We start from the raw sequence: 24670 nt of genomic DNA on the forward strand, positions 1-24670 counted from the left end.
TGGACTCTGTTAGTGGTGGTTGGTCTTAGCGTAGGCAGATCTTGCAGCCTACAGGGTCCAGCTTGTCACTGTAAGGGAAATATCCCAATACATCATTTTACTGGATAAAGTCCTGCTGAATCCTCAGTAGGGCAGTTATGAAGCTTATTTGTAAAGAATACTAATGGCTAACTTTTCTTGTGCTCTCCAGTATTACTACAGCATCAAAGATATCAGCATTGGAGGGCGCTGTGTCTGCCATGGCCATGCAGACGTCTGTGATGCCAAAGACCCTAATGACCCTTACAGGTACATTTTTCAAAGTGCCAGTTCTGTGTAAAAGTGTTTGAATTGTTGTACTAAGAATGAAGGACACTGGCGTGAGTTGTGTCCTGTCCTGAACTCGTAATAGTGCCAGCACTGTTGTTCGTGGCTCTGCCCTGAGAATGAATCAGAAACTGGTCCAGCCAAAGCAGCAAAAATTAAACGTTTTGCAGGCTATTTTTCAACCAGATCAGCTCCCTGGTCTGGTTTCCCTGCCCACAACTTTGCCATCCTCATGGGAGCAGAGCGCTGGAATGGGAGGCTAGGCGCACAAAGCCGATGCTGTTGTTGAACGTGGAGGTTTCTTGTCAAAGCCCAGGGGTGGTTTCTGAACTTGTTCAGAGAAGCCTCTTGCTTCCCAGGTGGCTTCTTACGAATTGGGGCAGTGCTGTCATAAATAGATGGTCTCCCAAGAAACCAGACTCCACTGTCCAGTTCTACTCATAAAAACCATAGATTGGTTACGTACATAGCTAAACAGCTACTCTGCAAAAGAACAAGAGCATGCAAAGCAGTTACGTTTTGGCTCATGGGACTCTTCCCATCTGCCTTGGCAACTTGAAATGCCAAAGAGCTGCTTCAAACCATGAAAGTGTTGCTTCTTAGCCATCTGTTTGCAGCCTGAATGTTGCCTTTATGAAAGGGATGGGTAGATTCAGCTGGACGAGGGAAGCTTATATTTCTTTCTCATCAGGATCATGTAGAGCTTTTGGATCTTCTAAAATAAAATTCCAGTGAGTCCCAGCCAAGGTTAAAAGCTGCTAAGTGTTAAAACAAAGATGTATTGAAAAGCAAGTCTGCATTAGTGTGCCTAACTCTCTGACAAAGGGAAGTTCATAAATATTGGAATGTACAGTTCCTTGTTTTTGTTTTAGACCTTGGTGTTGCTGGATGCACAGCATACCCGTGTACCAGGGCAAAAGGGCTTCATGGTGCAAAGACATTCTTTAACATAGAAACGCCCTGACATTTCTTGGGTATATTGATGGCTCGAGGCTCTCCAGGAAGGGAGAGAAAACTGAGGGAGGAGAGATGTGTTGGGATCCTTGTTCAATGCCACTTCTGCTGACGACTGTCTCTGCCTCCCAGAATTCCCCTCCTCCACTGTCATTTGGATGCATTTGGCATCTTCACTCTTGGCCCCAAACTGTGCTCTAGTGTTGCAGCACATGTTCGTAAGCAGCTGTTGCATTTCACCCAGAGCAGATCGCGCTTGCCTGGAGGAGAAAACATTTCCTACTTGGGTGCTTTGTACAGTCAGCACATAACATCTGTAAAGCCCTTTGGGATACATCAGGACAAAGATGCTGGTAAACAGGAGAACTTCTCATGGCATTGCTCTACCCTGCTAGCAAGCCCAGGAGCCCGTAGAAGTCAGCAGAAATATGATACTTTCAGTTGAGAACATGAGTAATCAGTGAAACGCTGCCATTCTCCAAGGCTCCAGCAGCAGCTGTGTCCAGCCTTCCCGCGGAAGCAGGCACTGCTGGGCAGTCATCCCACCCCTCCTGCCCTGCACGGTGATACCTGCCATAACGCTGCATGACAAAGAGGCATTGCGGAGGCTGGTGGGGCTCGGACACGCTGTCCCTTGGTTTCATGGGCCCCAGCTGTCAGAAATACATCATTCCTTCAGAAATCTGTGCAGCCTGTCTGAGTAGGAGGTGCAGTGTGTCCCTCTGCATGTCCTGCCTCTTCAGATGCTGATGTGTGACAGCAACAGGGCAAGGAAATGCAAATAGAGGGAGACAAGGAATGTGAATTGGCCCAGCCCTGTTAAAAATCCCAGTTATGTCTCAGCCTGTCTGGGAGGTCTCTGCTTTTCTTTTTAACTTCTGTCTTCTGCACATGCCTGCGTTTCTTGTGCTTGTTGCCCAGAAAGGCAGGATGAGCACTTTGATAGAGGTGAGGTGAGCTAGAAATCTTGGCAAAGACTTTAGGACATGATGGAGCATGTTCGTGAGCTGACTTCCTGGCCATAAAGGATAATGTTTATCCAGCTTTGGAAAGTTTCTCTGAAGTGCCAAGTTATGGAGGCTGCACATCCAGCTGTGTTGAGCTGGCAGCACATCTGGTCCCCATGTAAGTGTGTATGTGCAAGGGCCTACAGCGTGTGGGCAGATACAGCCTCCTCAAGGGTCCTTTGCACTTCTCACAACTGTCTCTCTCTGCCCCAAGATCGAATGGGCTGTATTAAGCAGAGGGAAGGAAAGTTCTCCTGGTTAAAGGTGAACACCAGCAGGATCAGGCACAAACCTTTCTCCTGGCAAACCCCATGAGCAGTGAGATAAGCATCAGCGGGGACCTGGCACATTGCAGACAGAGAGCCCAGGCAGGAATTGTGTGTTAACATGCGGCTGCTGTTGATGTGAGCTCAGGAGAAGCCTGCAAGTGCTCTGCATCTGTCTGATAAGAGCAACTGCTTCCGTGGGTTCACTGCCCCATCACAGATGCCACAAGCAAGAGAGGAGACGACCGGAGAGTCCAGCTGCTGCTTCTGTGCCTGATGCTGAAGATAACCAACAAGACAACCGCAGCCTGGCTGGTCAGAAACAGATCTGCAGGAGGAGATCAAGGATGCTTTCCCACTGCTGGATCTGAACACCAGCTTGCTGTTTCCCATTTTGGAAGGGAAAGCACCATGTGTGCTGGTAGATCTGTGCCATCTGTGAGTCCCTTTTGCAGGTGGCTTTCCCTCAGTACAGTCAGAAGCAGTTAGAGGAAGGGTTGGTTTTTTTTTTCTTGATTGTGTTACTCAGATGTCCCAGCCAAATCCAGATGCTGTAGCACTTGTGTGCTGCTTTCAGCTCTGACACAGCTGTTTGCTGGAAACTGTTTATAGTCTCTGTTATTGAGCATCAATTCCAGTGGGAGGACTGTGGTTTTATTTTTTACGGCAGGACGACCAGGAAATATGTGCTATGTGAACACGGCCGCTCCCTCTTCTTCCTTGTATATATTCAATCAATGAAACATGTAAATATTGTAGCTTATGCACATTTGTCCATAATTCATTAGCAGCATGGACTCGGCACAAGGTGCAGTAAAGCTGCCATGATAGATGAGCTCTCTGAGAGGTCGTTGCTAACTCTGGACAGCAGAGACTAAATAAACAGCGCTTTCTCCATCTGAAATGTGCATCTTTACTCATTGAGTGCCATCTTTTTGCATTCTGGGAACGGAACCAGTGCTTTTTAAACAACTCAAACATTAAAGAGCTGGGGTGTGTGGCTGGAGCCACGTCCTCCAGCCAGGGAGATTAAAACTGCTCAGCAGGTTTATAAGTTCCCTGACTAAGTAACCATCTTTATCCACACATATGTATGTGGATGTTAATCTTGATCTCCAGCTGCTGCCATGGAAAAAAAACCATGAAATTTTGTTTCCTTGGAAGTGCTGAGTAGTAGTCAGCCAGGTGAGAGGTCTGTGGGTGGTTTCATTACAGAGGCATGGCCAAGCTTTGCCTCTCATTGAGTCTCCCCCTTGGGGCTGCAAAACATGGGGAGAACAGAGTTCTTGGTGAATGTTTCAGGGCTCATTTCTGCCACTTAGGCTCCAGCCAACCTCTCAGGGGCTTGCTTTCGGGCCTGGACTTCTGCCGGCCACAGCCCAGACTGTGAATGGATGGGTAGGGATGGGGCATCGCAAGTGCTCAAAGAGGACTGCGGCCAAGCGTTTCGTGGCGTCTGCAAGGGGAGGGCTCGGAGCTGGGCCAGGACCTCCTGCCCCTCAACCCCTCTGGCTGAAGCAAACGTGCTGATTGTGGATCCTGCCCGCATTCCCCCAAACTTTCAGGTCATCCTGTATTTCATTAACATGAGTTCACTTGTCCCGTGCTGCTGCCTCTGTCTGGCTATTCACTGTGCATACACTTGCAGGTCCCACATCTTAAAAATACATGTAGGTGGAAACCATGACACTCGGCTCACTGCAGCCGTGGAAGAGTGTGTCTGCACCTCTGCAGTTCACCCAGAATGACTGCTACGTTTGTTTCTAATGTTTTAAAAAATTGCATTTATTTTTGAACACTGCTTTTGAATGGAAAAGCATTGGAGGAGGGAGAGATGGGAGTGGCAGACCGGCCCTGAGGGGAAATGAGTAATTGCACAGATAAAAGCTGGAACATGCTGTATTATCCATAAGTCTAATACAACAGAAAGCGTTTGTGTTGGATGGGAATCGCCTTCTGCGAAGTGGAAGTTTTGGAGATGATGTCACTGATGTTAATGAATCACCGTTGCGGTCGAGCAGGGACGAGATCCGTCGGTTGACCGTCGAGATTTCTTGCCTGGCGCCTCCGGAGCTGCCTGTTTACCCAGCACAGCCCTGCCTGTGCCGGCTGAGAAAAGCAGGAGGTGCATTTCACAGGGAGCATGGGGCTAGCTTAATTCAAATTTCATGGCCTTCCTCTCTGCAAGCACAGGTATACCTGGAGGAGCAGATGGGGCCCGTGTGGCCCCGTCCCTCTCGGGCTCAGGGCTATCATTTATTCCTTTCACACTACCCCTGCACAGCGGTGGGGACGTATTTGTGTCCCTGCACCATGCAGCTCCCTCCCAAGTAATTTACTTTAGCACAGGTTTCTACCACTGCTGCCTCTAACTATTTCACATTTTATTGTCTGTAGAGCTGGCTAGGCAGTGGCACACTGATTTTTCTCTAATCCTTGTCTCCCTGTGAAGAAAAGAGGAGTGATGGTAGAGGAGAAGAAAGGGAGAGAATGGCACTGGAAGAGCAAAGTTTGGTGTTTGGCTCAGAAAAAAAAAAATCAGCAATTCAAAAGTAAAAAAAAAAAAAAAAGGCCTTGGAAGCCTCTTTTCTAGACTATTTGGATTAACAAATATCACTCGCTCGTCTATCTGACTAGTGATAGTTGTGCACAGCAGGGTTACGCGGCGGCTCCCCATCCCACGCATCCCCGTTGTCGCCACAGGCTTGGCTGTACCTCGTTCCTCTCCCTTGCAGGCTGCAGTGCGACTGCCAGCACAACACCTGCGGTGGGTCCTGTGATCGCTGCTGCCCTGGCTTCAACCAGTTCCCGTGGAAGCCCGCCACTGCCGACAGCGCAAACGAATGCCAGCGTAAGTTGGAGATTGTTTTTTCCTTCCTTTTCCAGCTGTTTTGCAAAGCACAGATTGATCACGTTTCACCAGCCTCTTGATGTTGCAGTGTAGAGAAGCCGTTCACCAAAATGGTTGGTTTTATGGTGTGTGGTACTGGGTGAAGGGGAGATCACTGGCACTGCAGAGGATGATTTGCTCGGCGGTTAATTGTGCTCAGTCGAGGCTCGCACAGGGAGGCCCACTAGGTCTGTACAGGACTTTGATTCTGCTTATGTTCCAGTTCCTCCTCCGTGTCTAAGGGTTCATGCAGGCAAGTCTCGTTGCTCAATTCTGTCTCTAAGATTAATTACATTTGGATGTGTTTACGTACAGGACATCTTTATTTGTCTAGAGAAACCTTTGGTAAATGCCGACAGTGGAATTTATGCTGCACTGGGAATGCAGAGTATGGAGCATAGCTACCTCACACGATCTCTTGTAAACGTAGGGTGGCAAAGGACAGTTGGATCTTCATCAATCCTGTGGGTTTATAAAAAGCACCCTCACCGTGTGCTGAACTTTACAGCTCACCTCCATCCCAGATGGGATAAAAGAGGCGAGAACGTTGCCCTCTAAACCAGACTACTTGAGGCCCCAAAAATGGGTCATTTCTCTTTCTCGTCTCTGCATGCCTGCACATATTTTACTTCTGATTTTGTGCCTGCTGCGTTTTTTTGGTTGCAGACTAGACTTTGTGAGAGAGTTGCTGCTTCTGTGCTTTTGAACTGGAAGACTTCTGGCAGCTTGGGCGATCGTATAATCCCCCAGATGCATTTGAGCATCCTTCTTCATTGAAATGTAACCTATCCAACGTCAGACCCACGAGGAAGAGTTCATATCTTGAGATCCAGATGGTGACTGAAGGACCTCCGTGGGCTTGCGGCTTAGCTAACGTCTTTTTGTATTTTCAGCTTGCAATTGCAACGGCCATGCCTATGACTGCTACTACGACCCAGAGGTGGATCGACACAAAGCCAGCAAAAGTCATGAAGACAAGTTTGAAGGGGGAGGTGTTTGCATCGACTGTCAGGTAGGCCTGAAAGGCTCCCGTGGAAAAGGCTGTTGCAGATTCTTGTGTTTGTTTCTGCTGTCACCCTGGAGTTCAGCCTTGCTGGCAGCTCTGCTAACCCTGTCACACACTTTCTGTTCTCTTAATTAGGTCTCTCCCTGGAAATTTAGTCTCTTTGCCATAGATTAGAGGAGTGTGAACCAGTAATGAAAACAACACTTGGATTCCTAGCTGTCCCCTGGGTCCCCGTTACCTTTCTGATGCTTTAGGGTTAGGTCTGCTGAGGCATTGTGCATTGGGAGCGACAGGTTGGTGCTGAGCACATTGGAAAGTCCCTGCCTAATTTGCAGTGTTCAGGTGCTGCCGTCTCTCTGGATCTCTCTCTGATCACCAAAATGCCAATCTCCTTAGCCTCTGAACTTCCCAATGAAAGTGGGAAAGTAGCTCTTCCGCTCCCAAGGCGACTGTGAGCTGGTTAATTCATGCAGTGGCATGAAACTGGAGTGACTGTGCTGTGCTTTCTTGCTGGGAGGAAACAGATTGCTCCCGTCCTCCTAGCACAAAGTGGTCAGGATATTTTACCATCTGAAGCAAGCAAAATGGACTTGAGGTCAGATATGAACCTGAAACTCACACTGGGCTTACGGGAGGATACGCAGTTTGCAGGAAATGCATTGCTTTCAAATTGGTGTATGTGGAATTTTAAGCAGATTTAGGTCTTCTGTGTGCTGACACTTCCGAGTTGCTCCCTCTGGACCCTGAAGCTGTTAGTAAATCTGGGAGATGGACATGAATCCTGTGGGCAGAGGAACTGACGCCCCTCTAACCCACTGTCTTTCAGCATCACACCACTGGCATTAACTGCGAGAGGTGCATCCCAGGATACTACCGGTCCCCTGACCACCCAATCGACTCTCCATACATTTGCTATCGTGAGTGTGATTTTCTCTGCAGGCCGTAGATGCCTGCTTGGACTCGATGACGCTGGGGAAGGTGGTCTGAAGGATTGGGCTGAGAGATGTTTCTGGTGTAGGGAGTCCAGCACCATAAGAGACGTGGCTATGTGGGCGGTTCCTGCTGCAGCTGGCATTGCCCATGGAAATGTATGTACGCATGCAGCCAGCGGTACATGCAGACAGTATGTGTGTCTGCAGCATCCGTGAAATCAGAAGCAGTGGCATGTTCTAAGGCTGGAATGAGCTAAAAATGTGCTGTTACCCCTGCTGTTGCCTGCAGGGCAATCCAGACTTAGCTGTCATCTCAGTGCCCTTTCGGCTGGCACTTGCAGACCATTGCTCTCCATGCCCTAAGAGAGGGATTTCCAGGCAGCCCAGCTCATTCTGGTAGCTGTGACACATCAGCTGTTCTGCACTGTGTCCTCGCGGCAGTGTGCCACCACCGCCTCTCTGGGGAAACTGGGGTCTCCTGGAGAAGCAAGTTGGGGCTGTGCTGCTTTACTTGGGACCCTGCAGCGGGACAAGCACAGTGGGAGCAGTTCCTCTAAGCCTTTTGAAGAGGGAAAATCACACTTTTTGGTTTTGGAGAGAATTTACAGCAGATGGCGGGGTCTCTTATAGAGGCTCTGTGTCATAGTGATGCTTCTGTGATGCTCATGGCTGGCCAAGGGTCTCAGTTAGTGAAAACCACTGCCAGCTTGTCCCTCTCTGCAGGCTGCAACTGTGAGTCTGACTTCACCGATGGCACCTGCGAGGACCTCACTGGCCGCTGTTACTGCAAGCCCAATTACACCGGGGAGCACTGTGATGCCTGTGCCGAGGGATACCTCAACTTCCCCCACTGCTACCGTAAGTGGGGGGCGCGGGGCTGTGGGGTGGCCAGGTCTGGGACCCCACAGACCCAGCGGGTGCAGGAAGGGCCAACAGCTCCAGTTGGGGCTGCTCCCCAGGTGCCTTTTCCCCGTGCCACATGGCACTGCTATCCCAGGAAGAGTTCCTGCAGGTGGGAAGAAGCCCGTGTTTGGCTTCAGTGGAAGCTGGACCAGAGCTGAGCTGAGCTGAACCTGGCTCTCTGGAGTCAACAGGATCTTCCCATTTGGCTGGAGTGTCTCATCTGTTGCTTTCTGTGAAAGACATCTTTCCAGATCCCAGTTTAAAAATGGTTGTAATGGATCTTTGTTTAGTGGTGTCCTGGTTTCAGCTGGGACAGAGTTAATTTTCTGGTGCTTAGTTGCCGACTGGGGTTAAACCACAAGTGGGATGTCTGCACTTTGTTCCATGTTTTCATTTAGCCTGTTCAGCTTTGGGACTGTCAACCCATTGATATCCCGACAGGATTGCTTTGAGCGTGTGTTGATGACCTGTGCAATGTCTCTTTCTCTGTGTAGCTATTCCAGCTTTTGCTCACAACGATACTGGAGAACAAGTGCTCCCTGCGGGACAGATAATAAGTAAGCAGTGCAATTTTCCTTGCTGCTTTGGCAATCGCTGTGCTATTGTTGCTGTTATATCTCACCACCCAATGCAAGATCAGGTCTTCAGCTTACTGGGCACACATGTTGTAAGAAGCAGCCCTGACACTGAGTGGTTCTGAGAGAGGAGGCAGCTGAGGGGTGGGGGAAAGGAAGTTTTATGATCCCCTTTTTATAGACAGGGAAACTCTAGCCCAGAGTGGCCGTGTGATTGTGTGCTTTTTTCTGCCGTACGCAGGGGTCCAGGCCATGTGGGTATGCCCCTTCTGGCCTCCCTTGAAGGAACCCTCGAAGACCACAGAGGGGCTGTGGCTGAGCTGGAACCCGAGCTGGGTTCTCCCAAGTCTCGGCCTCTGGGTTTAGATACAAACCTGTCCTTCTGCCACGCCTGCCTGCCCTGCGTTTTCCATGTGGTGGACAGCACAGCGGGTCCGTGCTGATGGCCCCCTCTGCACGAAGCTATGGCTAGCACGGCTGCAGGTGCCTGGGGAGCATGCACAGGCAGCTACTCGCTCTGTGTCGCTTTCTCTGTTGTCTTGAAAGCTCACCCGTGCCATCATCCCACCTCCCTCCCACCTCCCTCAGGCACTTCTCTGATGCTCTCTCTTCTCGGTTCATCTCCTCCCTTGTGCCTTTTTTCCATCTCTTTTCCCACTGAGTTCTCCCCTGTCTCATGCTCCCCAGTGCACTCCAGATAACCTTTTCCTTCCTTCTGATATTTTAAACTCTGTATCTTCCAGACAGGTTTTTCTTTCCTGAGCTGGAATTTCTCACTTCCCTTCTTATTTCCCCACCTCCCCCTCCCTCTGGTTCTTGGGTGATTTTTGTGCTTCCCTCTCCCAGCCCAGCACCCCACGCCGCTGCTGTCAGGGAAGGCAGGGCTGGACAAGGGCCTCAGTGCTGCTGGCCCGGCGCACCCGCCTGCCCTGGATGCAGCTGAGCATGGAGTGACCAGAGAGAAACCCCAACCCCCACCCTGGCTAGCTGAAAGCTTTGGTTATTCCCGCACAGCTCTTGGGCAGTGCTGCACGAAATCAGCCCTGTCTGGGCTTGTGCAAGCAGCATTTGTCTGCCCTGTGCATTGCCCTGCTGCCTGTCCAGCACCTTGCCCATCTGCGTGATGCTGAGGTCTCCCAGCCACCCTGTGACCCCACGAGCCAGGCGTGCTGGTTGCCTGAGCAGGGTTTGGTTAAAACATTTGCAGCTGGTAGGAAGGCTATTAGGAGGCAAATGCTTGAGCTGTCGCCTCTCATGGCAACTCCTTCCCTGTCCTCATGGGACCTCAGCCCAGCAGCACAGATCAGCTGACAGGCGTGTGCAGTGTTGCTTGTTGTGTGTCTCCACTCCAGACTGCGATTGCTATGCCGGTGGGACAGAAGGCAACGCCTGTCGCAAAGACCCTCGGGTGGGGATGTGTGTGTGCAAACCCAACTTCCAGGGAACACACTGTGACCAGTGCGCTCCAGGCCACTACGGACCCAGCTGCCAGCGTGAGTGACTCGGGGTTAGCGGCCCCAGGCTCGCCCTGCTTGCCTCCTTGCTAAGGAGGAGCGTGCCTCTCCCTGTCCTCTGCTCACGCTGGGGAGGAGGAATTCTCTGGCCCCGCTTCCAAGTGACAAATTCCCATGACTTTTGCTGGTATTTTCCACCCAGCCCTGACCCTCCAGCATCCTCCCAGCCTGGGGGGGCTCTTGAGAAATTCTCTGTGGATGTGAGCTGTGGGCTAGGGATGCTTGCTGTCAGCTGTCCCCCCTGTGATTTCTCCAGCAACTGCATTTCTACCTCAGAGGAACAGGCACTCTGGTTCCTTTCCTAGGAATCAGAAAGACTAAGCAGCTGTTTATTTACTAGTGCCCTTGTTGCTTTTCAGCCTGCCAGTGCTCGGGCCCTGGTCAGTACGATGGCACCTGTGACAGCGAGACAGGGCAGTGTCTGTGTCGAACAGGATTTGAAGGGCACTTGTGTAACCAGTGCGCTCCCGGCTACTTCAACTACCCTCTGTGCCAGCGTGCGTATCTGTTCTCCCATGGGCCTGGGTGGGCACCCACAAAGCCAGAGTCTTCTGGCAGGGTTTTGAAGGAGGACTGGGAAGCGGTTTTGTGGGTGTTTTGGAGGATATATGCAAGGGGCAGAGATCGACAGTTTGAACGCTTAGGGCAGCACCTAAATGCCCATCTGAGAATCTCAGAAAAAAACCCATATTGCCATGAGCTTTGCCCTGTGCTCCCAGCACAGGGCAAACGGTTTCTCTCTGTTGCAGTATGCGGCTGCAGCACGGTCGGGACGCTGCCGGGAGGCTGCGACGCTGCCGGGAGGTGTATCTGCAGACCCGAGTTTGCTGGGCCGCGGTGCGAGCAGTGCAGCCCTGGGCACCACTCCTACCCCCACTGCTACGGTAAGGATGTTAACGTCCAGTTCCTGCTGGTCTGTCACCTTCTGAAAAACGTGCCTATTTTTGCAAGACTTTGGTGTTTCTCAAAATCAAAAGCCATGTGGTTTGCATTGTGAATTTGGCAGGCTTGTTCTGGAGATCATGGATCATGCCAAAGCCTGGAAGATAAAGCAGTTTTTATCAGTCACACTTCCTCATCACAACCCCGCTGTGACCTGGTTTCTCAGCTTATGCCTTTTTTGTCTTTTTAGTACATTAACCTACTAAACTGCTGAGGAACATTGAATGGCCTGTAAAAAACCCTTAGTCGCATTTTCCTGGTATGGCCATGACTCTAGCTGAAAATATTCCCTGTCTCTCCAAGGGATTAAGAAATTAATTTAGTTCTGATGGAAATGGCTAATTCATGTGGGCTGAGTGACAATTCAGACCAGCGGTGGTTGGCCATGGATCACACATTTCATCAGACTATTGAGAGTCCTGCTCTTACAGCTTGCTCCTGCGATTCCCGGGGTGCGGTGGACAACAACTGCAGCCCAGCTGGCCAGTGCCGATGCCACGCGAATTTTGCGGGACACACCTGCAACCAGTGTGCCCTGGGCTTCTATGGGTACCCCAGCTGTACACGTGAGTAACCACTGTCGGATCTCAGGGGAGGGAAGGGAACAGCTGCTGCTGCTGGCTTTGTAATGGTTTTTCTTTCCATAACCCATCTCCCAGGGTTGTATATGAGTATAGTTGGGTCTTGCAGCAGGAATCGGTTTTCCTGTGCACGGTTCACCTGGCTATCTCATCTGACAGGCATGTTCTATAATACATCTTGAGTAAACATCTTGAAGAAATGCTTCCCCCAAAGGCCGTGTGGTTTGTCTCCCTCAGTCATTCACTGTCACTAACAGTAGGAGCTTGGGTCTGCCTGCTCAGTTTGGAAATAAACCCAGTCTGGACGTATGGCCTCTAATCCATTTCTTAATCCACGTATTAAGAAACAGACCTACAGAGTAAGACTTGGGGAGCGGCTATGGTTCGGACTCCGTCGTGGTTTAACCCCAGTTGGCAGCTGGGGGTTGCTCTCTCCGAAAGCATTGTGCGCAGATGCACGTAAAACACGCGCTGAATTGCCTCTGCCTGTCCTCAGGCTTGAGTGCCTGCAGCCAGAGAGAGCAGGGCTCTGACTGGGGTAAGCAAAGTCTCAAACCACATGTTCAGATTATACCCTGGTGCCATGAGATGCTCAGATGTGGCTCACATGACACATCCAGGCTCTTCAGGGCTTACTCCACCTTGGTTCATGCCAACGCACAGGAGGAGCAACTGTGCTGAAACCAACAGGAGTACGGTTGTACAACAGGGTGAGCAATGAGGATCAGGATTTGGGATTTCATGTCAACCCCAAAGTCAGGGTGTCTGCCAGCATGGCGTGAGAGCTTTGCATCCACGTCCCTGGGCACTGCATCGCTCCTGGAGCAGAGCTGCTGGTGCCAGGGCTAAGCAATGCCTGTGACAGGTGCCGGTGGCCCCAGCTACTCTGACTAGCCCTCCCCAGCCCTGGGCAGAGTGTCCCCATCTCCCTCCCTGTTGGCAGCCCGACTGGAAGCCAGATGTACTCTTATGTCTCCCAGCAAGAATTTACTGCTCGTTAAAAAATAATCTGTGATACAATTTCCCTGAAGCAACAAAAGAGCATCATCACCCTCTTGCACCATACTAAATGTAGACGCCTGAGTTGCGGCCAGCTGGCAGAGCGCTGCTCACAAATGCTGATGCCGACAATATGCCTTTGAAGAGGCTGGAGGCATACGTGAAATGGTCTCGCAGGAGTTCAGTAGTCACTTCTTTTCTTTTTTTGTCTCATAAAGCAGTGTCCAAATTGCAAAGCTGTAGAGGAGTTACAGCGAGGAAAGCAGAGGAGAACCCGATGTTTTTTTTTTTAATCTGTTTATTGAATAGTTTATTTAATCTGTTTTATGAACAATGTTTTGCTGTTAGCCAGTCTGGGGGTGTCAGCCTAAAACTTCCCCTTTGGCAGGGGTTTGAGGAGTGCTGGCTGGGCGAGGAGGGCATGGGCAGCTCCCTGGCAGCTTGCTTGACCTTTCATGCGATAGGGCAGCGGGGTCTCTGCGTGCGTTCGCAGGAGGCAGGTCACGCAGGAAGCTGCAGAGCCATTGCCCTGCCCTCGCCCTCCGCAGTGCCATGGCTGTGGTGTTGGCCTGCTGACTGCACATGATGTCCGCAGGGCAGACCCTGATGGCTGAACGCTGCTCTTAGGTGTTTGGGTGCAAATGGGCTTTTGTAGGATCTGATCTGTCACCGGTTGCTGACCTTTTGGGGATGAGATCACACGTTCCCCTTTTCCTTAACCAGAACTTCTCCCTCCCTCCCAATATACACATAAATGAATAGGTGTGATAAACATTGCAGCTTCTATTGTTTTTCGTAAAAGATGGGGTGTTTTTAACCAAAAGCAAAGAAAGTGTATGTTATTTATAACCCATGTTTCTGACTGCTTTGATGGTGGTGAAGGTCAGGCAGACAAAAGAGGTTGTTGGTGGGAAGCCTTGAATGCAGGAGTCCCTGTGCCCCACAGCTCCAGCAGTCGCTTTCCCCTCTTTTGCAGCTTGCCAGTGCTCCCGGGAGGGCTCTCTGCACAGCACCTGCGACCAGGAGACGGGGCAGTGCAGCTGCCGGCCCAAAGTGACGGGACTGCGCTGCGATAGCTGTGTGCCGGGCGCCTATGGATTTCCGCACTGCGAAGGTAGCCTCCTTCTCCTCCCTGATGGGGGGGACTCCGGTGTCTTGGGACACAGCGGTGCAGTGCCGGTAAATCACAGAATCACAGAATAGTTTGGGTTGGAATGGGCTTATCATCCCCCAAGAGCTTTGCAAGGGAAGAAATAACCCGCTTTAGGAACAGCTGGGGTGTGAGTTATCTCTTTATAAATCCCTCCTTGTGCCTCTCTTTTCTAGTGGGCTCCTGTAACCCAGCAGGGTTGGTAACTGCAGATCCCTCGCTGGCCCCGGTGAGTATCAAATGAACCTGCCAACCCCTGCAGGTCATTTTTATATGATCCACTTTTACTCACTTTGGGCCAAGTCCTTCCTTAAGCACAGCCTGAAAGCAGCCCTTACCCACGCCAGAGCAGCAGATGCCACGTTCAGCCACCGCGCTGCAAATTCTCACCTGCTCTTTTCTCTCCCTCCCTTTCCCCAGGGCTCCTGCGCGTGTCGGGCGTACGTTGAAGGCCCAGCTTGCGACAGATGCAAGCCTTTATACTGGAACCTGACTCCAGAGAACCCCTACGGCTGCACGAGTAAGGAAATGGCATTTGCATGGCCCCAAAAAGTCCCCTCTGTGCTGTAATGGTGCAAGACCCAAACCCAAGGCAGTGGGGACCGTCACTGCTGGATGGAAGTGATACCCTTCCTTCCTTCTTCACCCTGAAGTGACATGTCAAAGCTGGAGTGGTCTGGGTAACCCCCACTTGAAGAGGGGAGAGACTGGAGCCTGGAGCTTTTTGCTTGGGATGAAACACAGGGCTCGTGCAATGAATTGTGTCATTCTTAGTCCTCCCTGCAGACTTTGCAGACTTAATTTTTCATGGTCAAATGTGCAGAAAAGGCAAATGTCTTTGGTAGTTGTGTCCTCAACAGTAACTGTCCAAAATTAAAAGAGAGCCTTTGTGCAGCGGTACCCTCTACTTGACCACTTCCCAGCATCTCTTATCCCAGCCGGTGTCCTCTGGTGTGGTGGGTACTGTCCCCCATCAGGCTTCTTCTCAGGGGCTGATTGATCTTCTGGCTTTCTTGTTCATCTTCCTCTCTCCAGGCTGCAAGTGTGACACGAAGGGCACCATCAGCGGAATCGCGGAGTGCCAGCAGGTGGGTTTGCTCCTCTCTGCCTCCAGGCACCTCTGAGCATGTGCTGTGTTGGGAGTGTTTCAGTTCCGTCTCTCCCAGCAGCTGCTGGAGAGGCCTGTCCTGACGCTGAGCTCTCAAAGGTTGCACCATAATCTGGGCTTGCATGAGAACATAGGATTAAGACCTGTCATAAATAAGGCACCTAAATATTTCTGGGTCTGGCCCAGGATGCCTGGATTTTTGTTTGCCTGCATTGTTGGGTAATTTAACTTATCTGGCCCTTATCTGGCCCACCCACACACAGGAAGCAGTGTAGAGCATGAAACTCAAAATGCTTCTCCAGTGTCTCAGACTAGGACCCAAATAACTGAGGAGCGGCTTTGCCGTGACGAGCAATGGGAGGGAATGAACTTCCATGCCTGCTTCTCTCCTAGGGCGATGGGCAGTGTTTCTGCAAACCGAACGTCTGTGGCCAGTTCTGCTCGGCGTGCAAAGACGGCTACTTCAATATGGAGAACGCAAATTACTTTGGCTGCCAAGGTGAGCCCCCTTCGTGATGTGTTGGGGAGGGAGGGTGGCCACAAGAGCTGACCCTGGAGCAAGTGGCTCTGCATGTACCAACAGACTGTTGGCCTTGGACAGAAGGGGCAGGAGATGTTCCCCCTCTTGCTTTTGATCATACCATGGCCCAGAGCAGGGGCTGGGTTTTGCCGTGGATCTGGAGACCTGAGTTGATGCTTTTGCCACCACCGGGCACAGGTCCATCAGGTTGGAGAATGAAAGGCCAGGAAAGGTGTCCCCTTGGGTGCCAGAAACTGTTGTGTTTTAACCACTGGCCATGTCCTTGCAGCTCTACCCCTTCCTCCTGTTGGGAGCAGGTGGGCATGGACATGTGGGGTTGGCTGCTCTCCCATCATGCCCATGGGAAGCAGGGAAAGATGAGATCCGGCTGCTCTCAGCCTGCCCACGCACTCCTGGCAGGGCTGGGAAGAGGGAGCAAGGCTGCTGCTGGCGGCAGGGCTGGGGCACCCAGCCATGAGGGTTTGCAGACCTTGTTCCTCCCGCAGCCGTCAGCTGTCTGGAAATAGCTCGGCGCTGAGGTGGAAGAGGAGTGGATCCAAGTGGGGCCGGGGCCAATATGAAAATGGATACAATGGAATAAAAATAGCGGCCCCAGCCTCCTCACCCACTGGGGCGCGCCTTTGATTAGTGACCAGGAGCTCATTAATGTGGCGGGAATGTAAACAGGCACTTCCTGCCCGCAGGCTGCCAGTGCGACGTCGGCGGGTCCCTGGGGCCATCCTGCGAGGAGCGGAGCGGAGCCTGTCGCTGCCGGCAGAGCACACGCGGCCCCACCTGCACCCAGTAAGCTGCTAGCGGGAGATGCACCTTGGGGTGCTGCGCCTTCTGTTCGCTCCCTCGGGAATGGTGTCCTCGGCCACCGCGAGGATGGGGACCTCATTGTCTGGGCTGCTGCCACATCAGCTGCGTGCCTGGCAGAGGTGTCCTCTTGCCTCTCCCTCCAGGTAGCCCAGCAGGTAACGGTGCTCCCTCTCTTCCCCAGACCTGCACGGGACCATTATTTCCCTGACCTTCACCACTTGAAATTTGAGCTGGAGGAAGGCACCACGCCGGCCGGGCGGGCTGTGCGGTTCGGCTATAACCCCTTGGAGTTTGAGGGCTTCAGCTGGCGAGGATACGCACAGATGTCCTCCATCCAGGTACGCCTGGTGTCTCCATCCCAGCCCAGCTCCCCCTGGGGAGGATGCGGCCAGTGGAGGACTGACGTGCTTTTGGCACGCATCTTTCACCCCAAGTGCTTCTCAAACCCCCGAAGTCACATGATGGCCAACATAAACAGCACAGTGTATATATAGCCTGTTTGCACAGATATTTCCTGTAGTGCTGGGGGCAGCATGGACGGATGAGGGGAAAGATCCTAAATTGGGAATCCCCTGACATCCTAATCCAGTTAGACAAAGGTGGTAGCTTGGTGATTACTTACAGGGATGTCTATAAACACTGTCTCTGGGTTTCCTTGCGGCTCTTTCATCTGACTCTGCTCTTTCCTGCAACTCTCTGCGTAACCTTCCCTCCCTTTTCCAAAAATAACTTAGCTCCTCCTTAGCTGCCATGTTCAGCTTGGACCTCTTGTTACCATTCTGCCTCTGCTCTTGCTGTTAGAAGGTTTGCTGTAACAATGGTTTACACTAACCTGGAGTTGCCTAAGCCCTAGGAGTTAAGCTTTTTCATCTGTTGACCCTTTTTTCTCCTCGCTGGATTCTTCTGCATGGCCCCTGCGGAAGTGTTGCCTGTGTGTGTGTTTGGGGATGGGATGCAGGGCAGCAATTCTCTGATAGTCTTGTCCCATGTAAGATGTTCCTTATTCTGGTGCGTGTACTTTCAGTTTTCTTCACTTTTTCATGCCTAGGTAAAATAACAGAGGGGCCAAATGTGTTAGCCATTTCCCGTTGAATTTGTAGGTAGGAGCTAAGCAACTAACTCCTGTAGGTTCCCTTGAGAAAATCCCAGCCTTAAAGCTTAAGGATAGAGCTCATGCTCAAGCTCATGGCTTTTGTTTTGCATCCAGTGTTGGCATTTGAGATAGAAATAGGCCTTGACAGAAGGGCTAGCACGTGGCTTTCTGCTGGCAGGTCTCACCTGTAGCTTCCTCTCTGCAAGATCCTTCCAGTTGGCTCTCCAGTGGGAAGATTTGTGTAACTGGAGCTTCAAGGACCACAGAGCCCTCATTAGGAGTCTCCCCGGGCAGACCCCAGCTTTGCCCTGTAGGCAGGAGGGTATTTAAGCAGGTGCTTAGCTCTCTTTGAAATGGGTGGGACATAAGCATCTGCTTAACTGGAGTCTTCCTGAACATGGTCCAGGCAGGCAGAGGGCTGACGAACCCATCAGTGGCACATTCCCTCAGTGGCGCATTCCCTTAGCACCACTAGTCCTTAGCGCTGCGGGTTCCTGGGGACGAGGCACCAGCTCCATTTGCAGCCTTATCTATAGGCATCTGGGCAGAGCCCTATAAGCACAAGGGCAGGTGCTTCAGCGTTTGGTACCTGCTGGCTGATTACGGCACACTAAGCCCAAAAGCAACATGCGATAACAAAAGCAAGAACTTCTTAAAACCTTTCCTCTGGGATGGCGTGTGCCCCAGGATAGCCGAACCACCCTGTTGTGCCAGAGCATCTCCCAGAGCCTTTCCACCCGCTTCCCGCAGGCAGGTTGCTCCCTCGGTGGCTGGCCCCGAAGGGGACGGCGTCACGAGGTGTCCATGCCGTGACTGTGCAGTAGGGCTGGTGTGCTTGTCTCCTTGCGCTGTGGCATGTTGCTTTGGGAGCAGTGAGCCGAGCGGTTGCGCTTGGGCTGGTAGCTCTCGGCGGTGGAGGTAATTGAAGGTGTGCTCTGCTTCTCTCCCCTTTCTCTCTCCCACCAGCCCAAGGTAGTGGTGACTCTCAATGTGACCTCCCCCGACCTCTTCCGCCTCGTCTTCCGCTACGTCAGCCGGGGGCCCGCCAGTGTGGAAGGGAGGGTCTCGGTCGTTGAGGAAGGAAAGTTTAATGTTTGTGGCAACTGTAAGTGCATTTTTCACTCCTAGACTAACTCAGAGCATCCCATGCTGCGACACTGCTCCTCTGCCCCTTCTCCTGCCCCAGGTGTGCCCGTCCCAGGTGTGCCCATCCCAAGTGTGCCCGTCTCAGGTGGCCGGCCAGAGCCGTGCCATGGGATGGCGAGGGAGGGGGAAGAGAGGCAGGTAGGCAGGCAGGTAGGCAGGCGGGTAAGGCTCTCCCACAGAGTGGGTGAGCGGCCAGGAGCTAGCCCCCCAGTGACGTGTGCCCCGTGTGCTTTTTTGCTTTTTGCAGAATAAAATCAGAGTCACTGTAGACGTGAAGGAGGCAGAGCTCTATCTGTTCCATGTCATCCTGAGGTATATTAATTCAGGAGGGGCCACTGTGTATGGCAAAATTACAGCTTATCAGCCACGAAGGAGAGGTAAGGATCCCAGACTGCTCTGCTCCCCTGCACCATCGCCACCTCCTCCCCATCCCAGGCAACCTCCTGCATCATCCTTTCCAGAAGACACTTCCATATGGCTTTACCCATTAGTCCTGCCCTTTCAGTTGAAAGGCTGATTTGAGTTTGCAGCCCCCTTTATTTAACAAAGCAGCACCAAGCTGGCCCCCAGTCCTGGGGCTGCGCACTGAGGACTGTTACCAGCCAGGCTGCTGTGAGATAAGGCTATTGTACAATTCAATACAACCTTTCCAGCATAGGACAAGATCACCCCAGTGCCTCAGACAGAACCGAGCTGAGTTTCCGCAAAACCAGAATGGGCCAAGTGCTGGGAACTGGAGCCAAACTTCAGCAGCTGGACACAGTTTTACTTTGCAGGTGCCCTCATGGGGCAGTCCTGCCCTTGCCTTGCACTTCTCCCAGAGCAGGCTGCTGGCTTCACACATGGTGTGGGGTTTGGAAGTGGCGTGGAATTGCACGTGTTATACAGGCATTGCACTCTGGTGCAATGTGTTCTCATCAAGCCATGAGCTGCTGGAGAAGAAGAAGAGCCACCAAAAGATGGCTGAACAAGCCTAGAGAGCTGGACAACAAATATTCTGGGAATTAATATGAGCAAGACTGCATGGGGACAGACCTGAGGCCATGCAAGTGCTCTGGTGGGTGGTTGGCTGATGGATTTTACCCCTTCTGATGCTACAGCCACATCGTCCTGCTGAAGCTCTTTCTCCAGACCATACGTGCACAGCACAAGGCTGTCGACACCAGCTACCTAAATTATCAGTGCGTGAAGTTCTCTCCTCTGTCTTGAATTGACATAGAAGGTGTTTTGCCTTTGATGTGATATGCATGGTTTGAAATGCCAAGATATTATTATTCTACTTTTTTTTGAGGGGAAAACAGCTGGTTATTTTTATGGCCAGTCATATTACGCAGCAGAAAGACAAGAGAAGCATAAGCCATGCTAATGCCTTAGGATCCCACCAAAGGTCAGGAAGCATTCAATCTGTCTTATCCAGCAGCAGAGCTCATTTGCCTTATAACGTGCTTCCCTCCTTGCTCAGAAGCAACATTTGATTTTTCTAGTGCTGAAGGCAAGCTGCCAGACTGACACACCAGCAATGGAACCCAGGAGGGCAGTTTCCTTGATAGGCCAGATCGGCTTCAGAAATGCTGAGCCACCCTCTGCTCAAGTGGAATGGCCTTCACATGATAAAGGACAAGCAGCCTGGAAAGAAGAAAAGTTGGAAGATGTGGCTTGCAAAAGGGAAGCCTTTTCCAATGATTTGCAGACCAGTTTCTCCCACCCCACCTCCGGAAGCCATCTCAGTTTGAATTGTGTATCGTATCAAAGGGATGTGAAACTTCAGCTTGTCCAGAAATCTATCCCATTGCCTGTTCAGGGAAATCTCTTCATTCCTTGCATCCTCACTTCTGCTTCCCGTCCGAGAAAGCGAGGGCTTGGCCTCAGCTGATGCCAGGCATGTCACAGAGCTAGCACACATGGGAAGGGGCTGACCCATCCCAGCAGTAGCATAAGCCCTTGCTTTAGCTTCTGGCTCTCTTCGTTATGCCTTGATGCCCACGTATCACACCAGGATAGTCAGCGTGCCGCATTCCCCACTTCCTTCTTCATCTCATCTGCTCACCATGCAGCCGTACTCGGTGAATCCCTCTCACCCATGCTCTTCAAAACCCTCCTGAGACTGCTAGACAGGCAGACAGTCTGCTTCTACGTGCTGTATCGTTATTGCATCCAAAGTTAATGAATGCAAAGGTTATGCGACTGTGTCAGCTGAGCCAAGGAGCTGCTCAACAGCAGCAGGATCAGGCCTTAAACCCGTTCTGTCCTGTCAGTTAAAATTAATGTCTAAATCTCAGGTGCAGAGTCTGTGGCTGGCAAGAAAGACAGGAGTACAGCTTGGGGGTCTGAGAGTTTGCCAGAAGACAGGTATCTCGCCTGTGGAGCTGGGGTCAGAATAACCCTGAGGAAGAACGTAGCTGGGCAACTCTTTTTGTCTGTCTCAGAATAAATTCTTCACAAATGAGTTCCTTCTCTAGCCGGCAAAGCGCTCCTTGGCATGCAGTACTCCGTGCTTTGCAGTCCGGGGATGCAGAGCACACTGTGAGAGCTGTGGATTAGCATTATGGATTGCAGTGATTTTTTTTTTTCCCCCCCCTCCTATTAAGCTACTGAGCAGATCCAGAGTGGATGTCTCTGTTATGGGACAGTGTGGGATTGTGGTGCATCTGCTACGGCAGCGCCAAGAGAGCAGGAGCCCGGGACTCCCTGCTGCACTACAGAGCTGCTTCCCTGAGTGTAGCCTCCTATTTGCAGCCCCAGGTTTTCCATCCCATTCCCTTCACAGCCTCTCATCCCTCCCGCTCCAGGTACAGAGCAGACCAAGCAGATTGTCTTTGCTCCCAGCACGGAGCCAGCCTTTGTCACCGTCCCCCAGAACAGCTTTGGGGAGCCCTTCGTACTCAACCCCAACACCTGGTCTCTGGTTGTTGAAGCAGAGGGTGTGCTGCTGGTAAGGACCAGCCCCCGTGCTCCATCCACCACAGGGGGCTTCAGCAGCTCCCTGGGGGCAAGTGTCCCAAACATAACCAACTCTCCCATCTCTCCTCCTAGGACTATCTCGTTTTGCTACCCAGCTCGTACTATGAAGCTCCAATACTGCAGCTGAAGGTCACGGAGCCATGTACCTACCAGCCAGCCCCAGAACAAGCCACCCAGAAGTAAGGATCTCCATGTATTTGTGCTGTGGGGGACCTGCTCAGCTCCTCTTGGCCTAGGGTTAAGAAGTATATACAGTCCACGCTCTGGGGGCATCTGGATACAATAAAGCTGCTTAGTGGAGCACCTTGCCGTGGTTGATAAAGCCCGCTGAACCTGCGCTGTCCCAGAAAGCCAATGCACGGATCTCCTCATCCATGGCACAGTCAGTCTGTGTGTTCCATGGACACGGAGGGCTAACTCACCCAGTAAGACCCTAGCCCTCTCCTCTGCTAGGCTGGGTTCCCAGTGCCAGGTTGTATGTTAGTCAGCAGCCCTGGAAAATGGCTACAATGAGTTACGTCTTGCTGGACTATTTAAAATGAATGGGCAGAGTCTGGCAGGGCTTAGAGCATCTCAGTGCATCTGCTTGCTGTGCCCAGGACCTCTCTGTCCATCTTGGCAGGAAGGCTGGTTGGGCTCTGGACACCAGTTGTCCCCTTCACTATAGCAATGGTCCCCAGGATAAAGCACATTGCAAGGGGAGAAGCTTTTTGTTGTTACTGCCATCATGGGTCCTATAATACAGAATCTCTTGCTCCACACTAACCAGAGATGTTCCTTTGGGGGCAGTGGAGCCTTTGTGTTGGACCAAAGCCTTTTGCAAATCTTGCTGGGATCAGGCTGCGTGGGTGCTCTTAACTCTTACCAATAGGGATGTAACAACCATACTTTGCAATTTTTTTCTTAATGTTTTTAGCTGCCTCTTATATAAGTACCTGTCTCTGGACGGCTTCCCTGCTGCGTCAGGGGTGGATGCAGTGTGCAGGCTGGACAACCGGTTACCCAGAGCGTGTCCCACAGAGCAGCTCACCCCCTCCCATCCCCGGATGGCGACATGCAGCGGCAGTGATGTGAGTGGCACTTCTGTTTCATCCCTCGCATGGGCACTGCGGCACTCATCCCTCTGCTCCCACCATCTGGTGCTTTACATACACCCAGGCAGGTTAGCAGAAGGGCTTTGCACACATGTACACCCCCCCTGCTGCCCCATCAGTTTTGCAGCGGTGTACTTGCATGCCCTGTTGTTCAAGGCACCCAAAAGCAGTGTCTCACGTGCAAAGGGCTTGCAAGGACACATGTGGTATATGGTAAGAGGTGGCCCGTTGTCCCCTCAGCTGTAGAGGAGGGTGGTTTGTAGCACAGGCATCCTGAACATGCTCACTATGGGGAGTGGGACAGGAGACCCTCGCTCATTTGTCTCTCTGTCCTCCAGGTGGAAGTCCAACTCTCCCTGCCTATTGCCCAGCCTGGGAAATATGTGTTGGTGGTGGAGTATGCCAACACCAATGCTTTGCAGGTGGTGGGCATTGCTGTGAGCTCGCCACACTTAGCCATGCAGCAGGCTACGTTCCTCTTCTACCCGTGTGTCTACAGGTATGGTCAGCTCTGAGATGGAGAAGGGGTTCAGTCTTCCTTCAACATGGCAAGGACAGGCCCCCCCACTTGAGCTTTTTCTGCTTTATCACATGAACAAAGCAATGCCTCAGTGTTGTATATCTGAGCTGTGTATGTCCAAACTCATTCTAGCTGGACATGGATTTTAGTGACTGTCCATCCCTGGGAAATACATGGCATCCCTGGCACGCTGCCTGTGCCATTGTAGTCCTGTAATGACTCTCCCAGGAGATAATCTGTTGCTCCTGTTTACAGCTGGGTGCATTGGTAGGGGCCCTGATTTAGAGAATGGCCTATTGGGCAGGTTTACTGAAGCTGTTGGTGCGGGTCAAACCCTGTCCCGTACTGTAAAAGTGTCTGACTTCAGACTGCAACCGTTGCAATAGGAAACAAATGTCTGGGGTGTCCTTGGGAAACTTCACTCTTATGACTTGCCAGAAAAGGCATCAAAAGATTTACAGGGACTTTATATAAATACCTTCAGGACAAATAGCTGGCAAGACAAGAAATGGGTCATGACCCTGCTCAAGGTTGGCTTCAAAATCTTTGTTTCTCTTACAGTTTCCTTTGTCGAGGGATTGCTGTAGATTCCCAGAGCCGCGTGGCAACTTTTGAACTTACCTCAGAGGCCACCATTCGGTTCACCTCCGATCTGGCTGACTTCTTCCTGGTAGGCTCCCTGCGAGGGCAGCTCTGTTGGCAGGTTGCAAGGAGGAGAGGCAGAAGTGGTACCTAGCCTGTAGAAGAGTTTTCTAGTCCTGTTTGGACTGGATACTAGGTCTTAGTCTGTGCCATGAGCAGTCCAAGGTGGAGAAACGTGGTCAGTGGTGTGTTTTGAAGTAGATCATGGGACTGGGATTTGGGAGAAGACAGGGAGAAGCTGCTGCTGTTTGCAGAGGGAGCTCTGCAGCAGTGTGGCAGTGCCTTTTCCTATTTTACCTTGAAGGTGTTCACAGTTGCTTAGCCAAGGCTAGAAGAATCCCATAAATATCTGGAGCTCCTAAACGCCTTAGGGCTTGTGCCAAGGAAGAAGGGGCAGTGAACAGAGGTGTGACCTGCCATGCATTAGCTGAAGTGACTGCTAAGGAGGTGCTTAGTGTGGTCAGCCTGATCACTGGTGGGCACACAAACTGCTGCAGGCTCCCAGTGGCAGAGGCTGTCATGTAACCGGGTGTGTCTCTCTCTTTCACGTCCGACAGCACAAAGTGTACCTCATACCGGCGGCACAGTTCACCATAGAGTTTATTGAGCCGAAGGTGCATTGCATCAGCGTCCACGGCACATTCTCATCCAACAGGTAAGTGTCTCAGGTCCCTCAAGGTTTTAGCATGAATGTGGCTGTTTCCAAAAGCAGTTGCTTCCCCCACTTCCCTCAGGTTTG

The 24670-nt window shown here is 51.7% G+C and overlaps 1 protein-coding gene across 3 annotated transcripts in view; it reads left to right on the forward strand.

The window, feature by feature from the left end:
* The window catches only part of LAMA5 (laminin subunit alpha 5), a 96688-nt gene that overhangs the window by 47388 nt on the left and 24630 nt on the right, over positions 1-24670 (forward strand). For 2 of the 3 annotated variants that reach the window (XM_072878768.1, XM_072878769.1), the window contains exons 6-29: positions 191-288; positions 5269-5384; positions 6317-6435; positions 7256-7346; positions 8085-8219; positions 8759-8821; positions 10192-10332; positions 10713-10850; positions 11103-11237; positions 11727-11861; positions 13852-13989; positions 14202-14254; positions 14446-14545; positions 15061-15113; positions 15527-15632; positions 16358-16457; positions 16657-16813; positions 18535-18673; positions 21504-21646; positions 21748-21854; positions 22592-22745; positions 23108-23268; positions 23851-23959; positions 24489-24586. In XM_072878768.1, coding sequence (XP_072734869.1) covers positions 191-288; positions 5269-5384; positions 6317-6435; positions 7256-7346; positions 8085-8219; positions 8759-8821; positions 10192-10332; positions 10713-10850; positions 11103-11237; positions 11727-11861; positions 13852-13989; positions 14202-14254; positions 14446-14545; positions 15061-15113; positions 15527-15632; positions 16358-16457; positions 16657-16813; positions 18535-18673; positions 21504-21646; positions 21748-21854; positions 22592-22745; positions 23108-23268; positions 23851-23959; positions 24489-24586 — 2789 coding nt within the window. Of the gene's footprint in view, positions 1-190; positions 289-5268; positions 5385-6316; positions 6436-7255; positions 7347-8084; positions 8220-8758; positions 8822-10191; positions 10333-10712; positions 10851-11102; positions 11238-11726; positions 11862-13851; positions 13990-14201; positions 14255-14445; positions 14546-15060; positions 15114-15526; positions 15633-16357; positions 16458-16656; positions 16814-18534; positions 18674-18961; positions 19092-21503; positions 21647-21747; positions 21855-22591; positions 22746-23107; positions 23269-23850; positions 23960-24488; positions 24587-24670 lie in introns of all 3 variants that reach the window. The other variant, XM_072878770.1, reaches the window with a different exon arrangement.

This window comes from Ciconia boyciana, chromosome 14 (assembly GCF_034638445.1).
Source record: "Ciconia boyciana chromosome 14, ASM3463844v1, whole genome shotgun sequence".
Taxonomy (NCBI): Eukaryota; Metazoa; Chordata; class Aves; order Ciconiiformes; family Ciconiidae; genus Ciconia; species Ciconia boyciana.